Source organism: Argiope bruennichi, chromosome 3 (genome assembly GCF_947563725.1).
Source record: "Argiope bruennichi chromosome 3, qqArgBrue1.1, whole genome shotgun sequence".
Classification (NCBI taxonomy): Eukaryota; Metazoa; Arthropoda; class Arachnida; order Araneae; family Araneidae; genus Argiope; species Argiope bruennichi.
The window spans coordinates 20,591,719-20,607,072 of record NC_079153.1 but is presented as its reverse complement, the minus strand read 5'-3'; the positions used below and the strand labels follow the sequence as shown (position 1 = coordinate 20,607,072).

The window sequence follows — 15,354 nt, the reverse complement described above, 5'->3', positions numbered from 1 at the left end:
ATAAATTGCAGTATGACTTTTGTAATGTTAAAACTTTTCTGTGAGTTGTACTATAAATGTTTTAAGTCTTCTTAAAGCAAAACATTTGGTTTTTATCTAAAATATTCCCCAAATTAAATGGGTATATTTGTTTAACACATAATTTATTTCAACGAACAAGTATATTTTCTTCTAGCCACCTTTGACGACCAGGTGGTTTCTCGGTCAAAATTTGTTATGCATATATAAAGTTAAGAAATTCCCCAAAAAATATTTTTAACATCAAATTGTTATATGTACAAAGTGTCTAGCTTCACACCTGTTCTGTTCATTCTGTATATGAACATTCTTAATGGAGTCAAGTCCCATGATGTCTTAGTGCTATTAAAAGCGTAACTATCTAATAATCTATTTTTAGCACCACTGAAATATCACTTTCTTATTCCTCAAACATTGAAGAGAAACCTTGATTCTTAGCTTTCGAGAATAGAAGAAAACCCCTTGTTTAAATTTTAATCAATCCCAAAAATAAATGTGTGAATTCGTATGTGTTTATCTGTGTCTGTTGGCATTCTATAGAACAAACTGAGCTAGAGTTTTACAAAATTGGCACGTATACACTTTGGAGATTGGGAATGTGCAACTTGGAGACAGTTTTTCAATTAAAAATTTAATTAATCGAAAATTAAGTTAAATTTTTGGTATTTTGATGAGATGTCTTCCTAAAATATTAGAGTACAAAAGTACAAAACAGAATTTTAATTCATCTTAGAAACTAACATATGAAAACAAGGCCAGGGGGCCAACCTTGTGTATCAGTACATTCTTTCAATTCTTCTTAAAAACTAATATATGAAAACAAGCCCATGGGACCAACCTTATTCATCAGTACATTCCTTCAATTCTAACAGATTCCTTCAATTCTTCTTAAAAACTAATGTATGAAAACAGGCCCATGGGACAAACCTTGTGTATCAGTACATTCCTTCAATTCTAACAGATTCCTTCAATTCTTCTTCCGTTTCCATCGGAATTTTACATATCTGAATCTGTTAACTTTCTCTGTTATATTTTTACAATTTTGCTAATTATTATGGTATTTGAAACCGGCATTCTTTCAACTTCTTTTAAGCTCTTTCTACCAAACCTAACTTCAACTGTCATCGACATTTGTTGATGAGAGAAGCAATACCCATTTTCTCAATTTGTAGCAGTCCTATGTCTGTTTCACATATTCTTGTAGAGTATACACGTTCTTTTACACAGTATCTTACGTTTTTTTCAAAGATCGCATCCTGATTTGACCAAGTTAGTTTTCAGACCTCCTTATTTTAAACTACTTAGTTTTTTTTTTTTAAATTTTGGTTTTTACAATCATATATAAACATTAAACATGCTTTTTAGTAGTGTAACATATCTCATTGTTGCGCTATTTTCATGATTGTTATATTTTTATACTTTCAGACATTTGGATTTCGTATTTTTTCAAAATATTTTAGATTTGGATTCTCCAAGTTTCGATTTTATTATAAATTGATAAATATTTTAATACCATGAGTGTGGCTCACCTGAGCCAGAAATGGCGTATGTGTCATAAAACGAAAAAAACTCAAATCCAACTGCAACCTGTATTGCTGGAAGTACTAGAATCCCTCCAAATGTAGGCGCTTACCAGTTTTCGAAATTTTATAATTAATGAAATATGATGCTCTTGGTTGAGACAGTTTATTTTGAAAAGTTTTATTTCTGATATTTCCAACAGGCCCAGATTTAATTTAACCACTTCGGGAGGTGGAATTTTTATTTCTTTCATATAAAGAGGAAGTGATGTAATAGTCAAAATATTCGAATTCCCGATGTTGACGAATCTTAACTTTTCAAACCGAAGATTTCATTTTTGTAATGGCATCTTCCTGTACGTGAGCACGTAACTCAAAAATATTTTTAGCTAAACGGATGAAATTTGGTATTTGGATTTTACAATAAATTGTTAGATTTCTATCAAAGTTTGGTTGAAATTCATTCCATGAAACTCGGATGTCTGAGAACAAATGAGCGCAATAAATAGAAAGCGTAAAAACCTAGTTGACCATCTGTCTGTCTATATTTGTGTAAGCATGTAAATGCAATAACTGTAATCGTGATGAGTGAAATAAATGAAATTTGGTATTTGATCTTGTAACTAAAATTTTTGCGGTGTGTCAAATTTTTTTTCAAATGATTGAACAAAAGATACAAAATACATACTTGATTTTCTTCATTATAGTACGAATCATAAAATGCTCATGTGAGGATCTGAAAATAAAAATCTGAGCACTCTTGCTGTTCATAGCCTTGTTCAGGGTCTGCTCTATTTATGTAAAGGATCTTCATTAGATTATAGGCGGAAAATTTCGGGGATACTATTCCTGTTGGTCGTCTCAGCCGTAGATTTTGGGATAACAATCTTTATTTTTCCAGTTTTTTTTGCTAGGGCTGCTTCGATCAGTCTCCTTGGAAACGCATTTTTATTTTACCATATGACATATTTTGCCATTTACCATTACAACAGCATTCTTCATTAGAGTGTTATATCAACATGTGTATGAATTTATACATAAACATTCTATCTAATCCATTAGTAAATAATACAAGCAATCCATTGGCGTATTCTGAAAACAATATCCAGTATCTGACAGAAGTTTTTCTATTTTCGTAAAATATTCAAAATAAATTAATATTATAGTATTTCTTTTGAATATTTTGTTATTTCTTAACAAATATCTAATTAATTCCAAGAACTTCGGATAATATTTAAATTGAATTTAGGACTTGACTGTGGATTTAAAAAAATGAAAGTCTAAATGGTAATTGAGTAAATAGTAGAAAAAAATACATTAAAAAAATTTTTTAAAGAATTTTTTCCGTATTATTGAAATCTAGATAACCAAATTGCATTAATTTTTCATCGTCAAATTCTTTTTTTTTTATCTTTTGACGTTGATACCAAAAAAAGAAAGCTATTTTAGATTTCGCAAAACAAATCGAATTATAGTTAGACAATTCACTTATGTTTGGAAAAGAAAAGAGAAAAAAAAACTTTTCTAGCAGAGGAGCTAATAAGAGACCTGACGCTGAGAGAAAGGCAGATCAGATAACAAATTAAATTTTTATTTTGAAATTAATAAACATGTTATCAAAGAAGAAAAATATTGTGAACTTTATAATATATCAGAAAATAAGTCAAACAACCATAGATTATATATGTAAGGAATCATAATTTCTAAATGAAAAAAAAATATTTTTTCTTTGTAAAAAAAAAGCATAAAAATGAAAAAATTCTCACTTTCTTGATACAACAATTTTATTGAAAGATTGTGTTATTAACTGAATTCATCTTCAATAACAACAGCATCTTGACTGATTTTTATATACAAAACATTTCAGAACAAATAACATTCTATAGTTTCTTAGAAGTTGTAAAATCTAATAAATATTTGAAGTAGATTCTCTCGTCGGTTATATTAGACAGTTTTTTAAAAATATATTGCATGTTAAAAGCAAATAATAAATATAAGAATGTCAATACATAAGATATAAATACGTCAATGTAATTCATAATAAATTATGTCTTCAATTCATTGCATGCATATTTATTGGTATTAAAAGAAAATGAATGAGGGATTCCGCGACTCAGTTTCTCAGAATGTCATGTAAATAATGAATCTGATATGATATTATTACTTTTAGGTAGGTTTCCCCAAAGCAGCAATCTCTTCAAGTACGAGGATGGGATGTCAAAGCGCTTCGCACAAGATTTCTTAAGAAATGAGCAACGTTGTAAGATAGATTTGGTAAAAATTTGTGATGGATGTTTTGTGATTAAATATGCTTTGTAAGAAGAAAATAGAAAATACAAATTTTATATTCATTACTGAATGAACATGAGCATTTGATTCGAGTCAAAGAACCTCAAGTAATCTTAGATAATACTTGACATCGGTTTGCTTTTTTTCTTATAAGAATAATTTATCTCGGTCTCTATCTAGAATAAAGATGAATGTGTTTGTTGGTGCTCTACAGCCCAATCTGTTGTACCTAGAGTTCTCGAATTTCGCACAAATATGCTTTGGAGGATAGGAATGTGCACTTTCTAGCACTTCCTTAAAACATAACTGTTCGTGAAATTCATCTATTATCTTCATCTTCCGCATAATGAAGTTATATAAAGTCTCGTTCCTCTAACAAGGTCTAGATGATATGGCAGAGATTATTGTAACTGATATGTATTCATAATAATAATTTAATTAATTAAATTTACTCAAACACTTGAAATTGCATTAGAAAAGCACCAAAATCAAGTTTAATAAAATAAAATCTGCTTTTCTACTTCAGATCTAGATGATATGGTAGAGAGTATTATAATTGATATGTATAATATAACAATACTAATATTATAAATAATATATATATATATATATATATATATATATATATATATATATATAACAATTAATTAATTTCAGTCAAGCACATGAAATTACTACAATAATAATACTGACATAATATGACTTCAAAATGAAGTATACCGATTGATCCCGATTTAGACAAAAATGTTAGATATACTAGGCATGATTGTTTTACAATCAAATTATCTATGGTTTTTTTTCTTCAAAAAGTTGCAATAATGTGACATAATAGTCACTATTGTCTTCAAGAATATTAGGCATCGATTTGGCTTATTTTATCTATGCCAAACTGTGTCGGAATCCACAAGATTCTCTTTGTTCTTGTAGGCGAGATTGGCGAGTTGCTGCTGCTTGTACTTGGGGTTATCGAATTCCGCCATTTTCAGCAGAGGATTTTCTGGTGCTGGTGTTACGCGAATTCCGCCAAGATCGTCCCGGAAACTGGCAAACAACCCTCTCTTCAGCTGTGCTTTCACCTGCATAGATTGAATTTAAGAAGTGAAGAATATCATTTGAAAAATAATAGCCAAAATTCGACAAAATCTAAATGTGTTTAAGTGTGTGATCAATAACCTTAGTTATTTTACTATAACAATAAAATTATAATTCCGAAAAGCAGTCAGAAAAGGTATCAGAGGCATTTCAATCAACAAATGGTTGATAATATACCGAGGCCTCTTTCTTAAAATGGTACCAATTCAGCAATAAAATAATTTTGTTAGCCTTTTAAACTCGGATGGCTCCTCTCAAGTGACCTTATTTTGATGTTATATTCCTTTAATTTGGATTGTTAAAAACACCTTCAGAGTAGTAAGATGCCGTTTAATTTTTCTAAAAAAATTCCAAATTAAAACAATTATTTTTATATTTATTTTTCGGTGCAATAAACAAGTTCTTTTACTATGGGAATAATTTCTCATCGAATTGCTTTTCCCAGTGAAAATGAATAATAAAAGTTAAAAAAGTGTCTGTATTCATAAAAACTTTCTAACCATAGATATAATCAAAATTTGCAATTTGTAGTGGAAGTGTAATAATAAGGACTACAAGCAACTGCTGTTATCAAATTTTTACTGAAAAATTGAATTGAATATGAAATTATATACTGGAATTTCTCACAAACTGGCTTTAACTAAATCAAATGTTTGTATATATGTATATATATATGTTTGTTGACCATATATATATAAACTAAAATGAAGATTTAATTTTACTGAAAGATAAAAGTAAATAAAAATCTACGAATAGAAATATGAATAATAGATACTCTTAAATTTATGCTTAAAAAGAATTATTTGTGATTATTTAAATAATAAAACTTTGGCTTTGATTTTGAAGGCCTTAGACAAAGCTGAAATTAGTTGGGCCACTTCATTTCAATTTGAGAACTTGATATTATTTATTGGCAAAATTTCTGTGCAAAAAATATGAGAAATATTATTTACCTAAGCAAACAATTTCAACTTAATAAAATACTATTCCGTTAGTAGAATGCCAAATAAAATCCTGCAAAATAGTAATGATAACTCAGTGAATTATCACTAACAGAATATTTTCAACGTTTGGGGGGGGGGGACTGTGAAATGTGAAATTAGAGAGAGAAAAAAAAAACAAATAATCGAATATATGAAATTTTCTTTTTATTGCTTCATCACAAAATCGTAAGTTTTATTAAATTATAACAGCATTATAAAATTCATTGTACAATAAAATGACTGCTTGAAAGACACAGAGGAATAAATATATTTTTAATAATTTCTTTCTCAAATAAATGCTCTAATTAAATATAAATATATTTGAAATGTTCCAGGTGTCTTAATTTTTGAGCAAATTATAAAAAGTTGGTAATAAAAATTTCAATTATGCATTTAAAAAATTGACTATACATTTTATGTTTCGAATTCTTTTAGATAGCTAAAAGTCAATTTTAGTTCAGGAAAACACAAAATTCTTATGAAAATTCAGTGGGTGTGCTTAAAAATATTTCCAACAAAAATTAAGTTTTAGTTGGGATTCAAAGTCATATCCAAGTTTTATTTCAAATAAGCTTTTTTATGATAAATTTAAAAAAAATAGCAGAAAAAATTAAAAATTACGTCACCTAGAGCGTTTTGAAATTTTGAAAATTATGTATGAATTTTATTTTCTTAAATAACATTTTTTTTTCTTTTAAGAATTTTTTTTTAAATATATTCGATTTATTTATGTTTTAATACGTGATTAAAGATTTAGATTCTAAAAAGATTTGATAATTCTAAATAAACAATAAAAGATTTAATAATTCTAAATAAACAATTCTCAGAAATGTCCAATAAAATTCACCGTCCCCTTAAATTTGATAACAATAGAAATCTCACTAATAAAATAGCTCTATTAATATGCTTCAATAACCCGATTTTTGTCTACAATATTTTGTAATAAATAAAATATTTGTAAAATATAATATAATATAAAATTTCTCACCTGATCATCGCACCGAATTCTGAGCAGTGGCATCAAGATTCCCAGCGCCGTACTGAAACCCACAAAAACATAATTGAGAGTCGAGTCCCGGTCATTGGCACCTACCATGCCCGTTGAATACGACACAGACACCAAGGTCAGGATGGCAAAGCACACCCATCGAGTCTTCAGAAACACTCTAAACGAGATTTAAAAAAATGACTCACTTTGAAAACCTCTAAAACAGTTAATAGGAGCTACTGATGATAGAGCTTCAATTTACGGATTCAAACTTCTACTTTCAAGACAGGACTGCTTTGAAATTCCCATATGTTAGTGAGTATTCAGCATTGAAGGCCAATCATCTTCAAATTTGTGCAAAATGGAAATTTGGGGGAATTCTATTATTATTAGCACGCGGTTCTATCTCAGCACCTGGAAGACTAAATGACCTAGCAGTTTCGACAGCAATGTGCTAAATGTGGCATGTTATTTTCTGACTATGACTTGGTGCAGTACAGACGTCTCCTTTAGAATATATGCTTAATATTTGTAAAGATATTAATAGAGCCCCAGAAGAAATCAAAATTCCCTTACGTATCTGCCAACTTCTTACCAACCTGACCCAATTTTCATTAAATTTGTTGAGTAAAATGTCATTCATTTGAGATTTTGGTCAATGAAATTTGGTTTCATATGAAAACTCATGATGTTTAAATACGTCCTGAATGATCTCTTGCCCCTCTTCATACACTACGTATTTTTTAAAGATAAAAGCGCAATTAAATTGAGAACCAGCCCCAAGTCTTAATAATTGGATCGATTTCCCCAATTTCCGTGCATACATGCTCAATTAGAACAACTTATGTTTATAATGTTACTTTACTATGAATTTAATATAATGCTTGCTTATCCTTTGGTTGTGAAAAGATTTGTGTCATCGAAGCAGATTGACATGATTAATATTAGCAGCCTTTGGCGACCAGTTGTTCGTCCATGATATCAATAATATTTCAATTTTAATGAAATATTTCTTATAAAAAAAAGAACGAACTAATCTATATTAGGAAGGTGATTCACTCCCTACAAATGAACTGCAAATCACGTAACTCTCATATCTAATTCTGAAAGCACTTCCTAATCTATTATTCTTTTCGCATATTCTCAGTTTTCATCTCTTTTTTATCAAATAAAACATAATAAAAAACGTGAAATTTTCGTTATATCTGCTATAATTCATACATGTTAAGTTACTCTTCAACTTTTATAGACATTAATATTTGATTGAATTAAAATTTAATATAAATGGAAATAAGGAAATTTTTTTCTGTCATTTTATTGGTATTAAGTCTCATTATTTATGAGAAAATGACACATTTTTTTGTAGTTTTGCCTTTTGCTTTAGTTTTTAAAAAATTATTTCATGAACTAAATTTTATTTATCAGAAGAAAGCAAATGAAAAATTCTTGAAAGATAGAAATAAAAAAAAATATGTTTAATACATTAAATGCAACTTATTTGCTCTATTAATGGGGCAATAGTTAATTTATAAATTAATAGATATATTTATAGATAATAAATAGATATTTCTAATTCCCAACATGCTTTAAATAACATAAAGATTAATACTTTTTACTGTTGCAGTTAGTAAATGTATAATTGAAAAAAATTATGAAATTTACATTTTACTACAATTCGCCAAGCTCATCATGTTTAGTAAAATATTCTTGGCGTAGTAACATTTTAAATTCCAAAAAAGCTCGATTCTTCTTTGTGATCAAAACTGATTGAATTAGAAAGATTTCTATTATTTATTATAAGCTAATCTTGGTGCAGTGACAACAAGGACGCTTCGAATTAATTAGACCAGTCGAATATCGCCTCGAGCAATCCTGCACGTTAATTGGATGATCTTCCTTGAGGCAGCCGTTGAAATGGTTGAAAATGACAAAATTCTAAGCTTCAGAACTCAGCCAGTTTCAATCTTAGAATGGTGAAAATCTTTTAAAATACTACTGAGCCAAAATTATTTTTTTAAACATTACTAGCAATTCTAAGAGATTGTATTTATAGTTCTTTCTAATGATATATTTAGAGCTTGAAATAAATTAAATATAAAGTTATTTTAAAACGTCTTTCGTATTAGAATTACACAATTCTATTTCTAGGCACAATTAGAATAGACTAGTTCTGTTCCTGTTGAATAAACCAAAACTGTACAAAAATTCAGAACTGTATTAAGACACCAGAATTTGGTGATAAAACGCGAAAACAGGTCAATCAAAAGATAATATGTAACACTATATTTAATTTAAAAGCGTTTCAAAGAGTTTTTAATTAACTTAATAATTATGAATTTAATTAATAATTTAATTATTTTTCTTTTTTAATATTTTGATCAAATTTTTTTCTCTCAGATTCACAAGGACGCTAGTCATATATAGTAGCATAAGAGTTCTCCGTATAAAAAGAGTAATAGTTAGGCGACGCTATTCATACAAAAAAGAATTTGATTTTGAAGTATTAAATTAATTGTTTTAACGCCATTTCAAAATTATTAATCATTTTGTAAATATTAAATTAGTGTATTGTCATTGAGAATACATAAGTAAAGAAAATTTCGAAATTTAAGCACATTCATTAGGAAAATGACGAAATTAGAAAATTCCCTCTTTACTGATATAAAGTTATTTAAAAATATCTAAAAATATCATTAATTTTTTTTATTTATTTATAAAAATTGCAATAAAATAAATTTACTGCCCAATTATTGACTGCATATATAAATGTTACTAATTTTCTTTCCAAAATTTTGTTATTGATATTTTAAATATTTCATTAAAATATTTTTTTTTCTTAAATTCTATTCATTTGTAATAAATTCTGTCATTATTATGTCGTTTCGATTAATTTACTCAAAAGGTAGTTAATTAAAGATAAACTAACTGATTAAGTACAAATAATTTATCAAGAAGTTACAAGAGTCATAGCATACTTTGACATTAGTCGAGTAGCCGCTGCATGGAAAGTAGCAAAAAATAAATTAAACTATTCCTCAATAGACTGTGAAAGAAAACACGTAATCAAGAGTCACACAGTTTTTAGAATATTTTCTAATTACCGATATCATAATTTTAACTCACCTTCCTCTGAGCACATGCGTGGGTGTGAGACTACCCCTGGGTTCGTCTGCGTCGAACACCGAAAGCAGAAGGAAGAGAGCGAGAACCCCGAAGACGATGACCGGCACGACGGAAGGCAGCATCGCTCGACCCTGCAGGTACAGCCAGCAACTAGGAAACAAAATTTCACCTAATTTGCCCTTGATGCAATTCCAATAAATAAATTATAAAGAGAAATTAACCGAATTAATCAATGAATTAAGGTATTAATATTAAAATACTTTATGGATTTACAGTGGCTATTTTTTTAATTTGGCACTTCTGTAATATGGCTCCTTAATTAGTTTGCTTTCGTAAAGCGGCGAGATGAAGTATAAAAAAATAGTTCAAGTTGTTTCCCCAAAACCTTCTCATATACTATCTAATAAATGTGTAATCCCAAAGAACGCCTTATATGGCTTACAATAGTTACAAAATATTCACCTTTGGCGTGAATTTAGCATTTTTACTGAATCAATCGTGTCATCCTTGGTGAATTATTTGGCGATTAATCCCTTGCAGGAAGTTAATAATATTCAAACACGTTTAGACACGTTTTTCTAAATTTTTTGAACAAACTTTTAACACAAAACTACACTTATAGTCTCAAAATCCCGTACCAAATTTGATACTTTTAAGTCATTGAGTTTTTGAATTATCACGTTTGCATGTTTCTGAAAGTAAAAACCGACAGACAGTCAACCGTTTGTTGATTCTGTTTCAAAATTTGATAAATGTCTATACTATAGATGTTAAATTTGTGTACCGAATTTTATCTATATAGCTCTCTTCGTTTTGTAATTATCGCGTTGGTTTTTAATCGGATACCGGACAGACGGACTTCTTCTGAACATATTTCACTCAAAATTATATAGAAATCTTCAAATTTGGGACAGACCATATGCCAAATTTCAACCATCTAGCTCAAAGCGATTTTGAATTATCTTTGCCACAGACAGACGGATATTTTTTTTATTTGTTTTTCGAACTCAGGAAGGAGATTACAAAATTTCAAGTTCGAATTTTTTGCTGATTACTATGCTGTTTCTATGCTACGTATACGAGATAGTACAATAAGAGTCACATAAAAACATGATGTCAGTGATGTAGGAAAAAATTTTTAAATACATCTGAACACAAATTTTGAATTAAAATTTGGAATTTTAGTATGACCAATCTTATTATAATCCATCATCAAATTTTTGAGTAGGAAGAAAAGATCAAAATACTATGTTTTATATTGTTTGAGTTAGTAAATATATTACTGATAAGACTACTAAATTTAAAAATTTTTGTCTAGTTTCCTGATTCCATTAGTTACAGTTGATAATATATTCTTGATACATTAACATTTTGAACAACCAGCGGGAGTGGTCATCACAAAACTTTCTTAATTCTAGTTTCATCATTTCCACTTTAATTTAAAATTGAATTTTATGGTATTGATAGAAAAGTAGAGAGAAATACATAGTTCAATAAACTGAACTGCTTAAGGTCTACATAATAGTATAAGTGAATGATATGTCTATTTGAAGCTTGAAAATATTTTGCTGTTAAAAACCTACTATGAGACCAGTAATAACGAGAAATAAAATATTTAATTGACACTTTAGCAAGCATCATTACTGGCGAACCGGCTTGTCGCCAAAGGCGATTAGTCTTTAATAAATTACTAAAATACCGCTTTATCACTTTGTCAATCTTTTTGTCAAATCGAGTTTTAAAACACATAACTAATTATTTTTTGTTATGTGATATGATGAAAACATGAGTATTATATAATAGTAGCTTATGAGCATTGGCTTATTTACATACTGAATAAATCAATTCACATGAAAACAAAAGCTAAAAAACACATAAATATTAATTTTTGCTGGAAAACAGGATGAAAAGTCCTCTTTTTCTGTAAAAAATATAAAATTAACGACACGGGATTTTTTTACAATATGTTATTCAAATTTATAACAAAAAATTATATAATTTGCTGAATTGAAGAAAAAAAATTAATAAATTATTTTCTAATTTATTCTTTTAATTAATTTGCATAATTTTAAAATTTGTTCTACAATCCTTAATGAGTTTTCCTTCAGACAGATGGCAAGTCATGTGATTTTTCTCAAAATTCCTTGTACGCGCACATTTGAAATTTGTAATGATTTAATAGTTATAAAGCTAAAAAGGATAGGGAGAGTGTGTTATAAGTGACGTTATGATTGAAATTAGAACCATTGCTTGTTTAATATCCTACAATAAATAAAAGTCATCGCTGTGCTCTATGAAATTAAATGAAAAGAATTCGTTGGTAGAACTTTTTTTTTCTTGACAGACGCTGAGTTTGCCTTTATTTAAATCCATCCTTCTAATCTTCGCCCACGCCACATCATAAAAAAATTAAAGAATAATCAAATTTTCATTTAATTAAAACGACTTGCTAAGAACCTCTCATCATTTCCCATTTTTCAAATGAACATGAAATTGTCTTTTTTGCTCGAGTACCCTCTTCTATTAAAAGTTTTAATTCTTTCTTTTTATCTCTTGCTCCATTCAACAGTTATTTTCGATTTTATTTTTTGAACTTGAATAAAATGTAGTGAAAAAGGTCTGTTAAAATGTGTGAAGTGGCGGAAGAATGGGAAAGTTTTACGGTGTTACTTATTCGTAAGTGGTGAGATTAAATACGATTATTAAATAAACTAGATCAAAAATGTTTTTTTTTTAATTCCTGAAAAACTGATACCTAAATGTATGGATCTGATAATCCAAAATCTTAAGTAAACAAATTCATTTATAACTAAAAATAAAAAAAAGTAGTTACTTAATTTGTCAGATTTGATTCGAAATTCGATAAGAATCTATATTTTAGATTCTAAAGCTAAATTTCATTTATCTAGCTGCTTATGTTTTATCCGATTCTCATGCACTCGAACAGCCAGACAGACATGTTTCCTCTAAATAAATTTAGATCAAAATTTAATAGAAATCTATAAATTTGGTTTAAAGTCCTGATACCAAATTTCATCCGTCTAGCTCTAAACATTTTTCAGTTATCTTTTCACAGACAGACGGACAGACATAATATCAAAAATGTGTTTTGTGCACTCAGGGAGAGTCTAGAACGTAGAAATACATCAAATTCTCGTTTTCTTATCACATGACGAATACAATAATTTCTGTATACTTCGTATAGAGAAAGAATCGACAGAATTACTGCGCAATCATCGAATAGTTAGATTTTTGATTTTTATGTATATAATTGTTAATGTTGGGCCTGTACTCTAAATCATAAAGGAATAAACAAAGATTATGGAATAACTAGACGAGACTGACAAGGAATAGCAAGCAGAAAAAGACATATATTTTGGCATTTTTAAAAGAATAAACTGCAAATAGCATTCATTAAGACTTATAGCATTCATAAAACTTAATGCATATTATTAAGACAATTTTTAAGTGTTTGAAGGGTTGTCTAGTGTGAAAATTTAAATTTTAATAATAACTAATGTTATTTGGAAATATTAAGTAATTGAGTAAGTGTACACAATTTTTAAACCGTTTCCTTGAACAGTAGTATATCTTGGGATATTGAACTTTTAAAAGGAGGATTTGCTTTAAATATTATTTGTTTAGGCGATATTAAGCAAAAAGCCTAAAAAAATTCAATTTTCATAACTTTTTGAGAAATTCGTGAGTTTGTGAAAGATTTATCTAAACCATTTTTTAATAAAGCATATTTTTCTGGATTCAAATTGCACAAAATTTACTCAAGTTTAAATTTGAAGGTTTTAATTTATTTTTAATTGAATTTTATTCTATTTATTTATTTTGTAAAATCAGCTATTTAGGAAATATTTCGAAAAAAAAAAAAAGATTTTTCTAAACAATACAATTTTTTTCACCACCAGATGGCGCAATGGGTTAGAATTAGAATTTCAGAATACATTCCCAACACTAACAACATATCAAAAACTCCTTCGCATAAGGATATTATCGAATTAATTACTTGTCATTTCCGTCAGAATATTCGTCGCTAGCTATAGCTGCCAGAACTATGTTCATCAAGGCTGGTATTCCTGAAATATAAAAGAAAAGACAAAAAAATTCATATTGATATTAATAAATAAAATGTATTCGTTTACAATGGATAAAAAGACTGAAATTGTGAAATCTAAGATAGAATAACATTGATTCTTCAAACCGTTTTTCAAAAGTTACATCTGCCATGCCAAATTTAAGTAGTGACTTGGATAAAATAATCTTAAATTGAATGAATTAGCCTTACATTTGTAAAATAAGATTAATAAACAAAGAACTCGCCTTAAATTAATCAACTTTATAATCAAATAATAAAGTTAATAAATATGAGTTTCATAAAAATAAGAAATCTAAAAACAGATTCACCGATTTCAGTAGAGTGTCACGGAGTGCTTGAACTCAAGGCTCTTAACATCCTGATGTAACATGTGAATGGAGTAATGGCATGGTAATGAGACTACTTAGTATGTGGCAGAGTAGGATGAATTTAGGATTAACTTATAATGTAGCAATTAAGTAACAAATAAAAAAATCTAGAAAAGATGGCAGTACCGAATCCAATGATCATGAGCGTGAGGGGAGAGCGCGGGGCGCAGCAGAGGGGCAGGTAGTCCTTGAGCACCCCGCACATCAAGAAACTCTCTAAGTAGATGAAAAGGAAGGTGGATTGGAAGAAGAATTGGATGAGGGCAGCCACCGCCACGCACAGGGTCGGACTGGCCTTCACGCATTCCTGCAGAAAGACAAGGAGAAAGAAAACAAATAATATAAAAAAAATTAATTCAATTCCTACCTAGGCCAACACAGAAAATTTTTATTTTAGTTACTTTTTATTAAATAATTATCAAAAAAAATTATTAAGTATCAAAAAATTATCGATTTTTGCAAGAATTGAACTAGCATTCTTCACCTTCACGTGAAAAATACTGAAATCCTTGCATTTTACAGATTAACCTATTGCTTGTCGATTTCAATTTTCATTACAAACTGCTAAAACTCTATTTAAAGTATTAAAAATGAATTAAATTTAATTAATGAATGAATATTTGAAAAAACTGTATTAACATCAAGTGTCATCCACTACAAGTTTAAAAAAATGTATTTGATCTTGAGTGGATGAATAAAAAGTATTTTATTAACGATTGAAAATTTGAACAAGATATATAAATATATATAGGGAGAGTGTGAACTAATAGTAGGCATTGAAAAAGAAGATTGTATGATAACAATTGAATTAAAGTTACAGTAAAGCTGCTGTTTTATGGTCAATAGGTGAAATTTCTGAATTTTG

At 28.5% G+C, this 15,354-nt stretch overlaps 1 protein-coding gene across 1 annotated transcript in view; it reads right to left on the bottom strand.

Moving 5' to 3' along the window:
* Positions 1-4,521: 4,521 nt before the first annotated feature.
* The window catches only part of LOC129964263 (uncharacterized), a 104,681-nt gene continuing 93,848 nt past the window's right edge, over positions 4,522-15,354 (bottom strand). The window contains exons 24-28 of the mRNA XM_056079012.1: positions 14,616-14,796; positions 14,032-14,101; positions 10,014-10,163; positions 6,891-7,068; positions 4,522-4,903 (exon numbers count right to left, since the gene is read on the bottom strand). Of these exons, the coding sequence (XP_055934987.1) occupies positions 4,703-4,903; positions 6,891-7,068; positions 10,014-10,163; positions 14,032-14,101; positions 14,616-14,796 (780 nt within the window). The 3' untranslated portion in view covers positions 4,522-4,702. The remainder of the gene's footprint in view (positions 4,904-6,890; positions 7,069-10,013; positions 10,164-14,031; positions 14,102-14,615; positions 14,797-15,354) is intronic.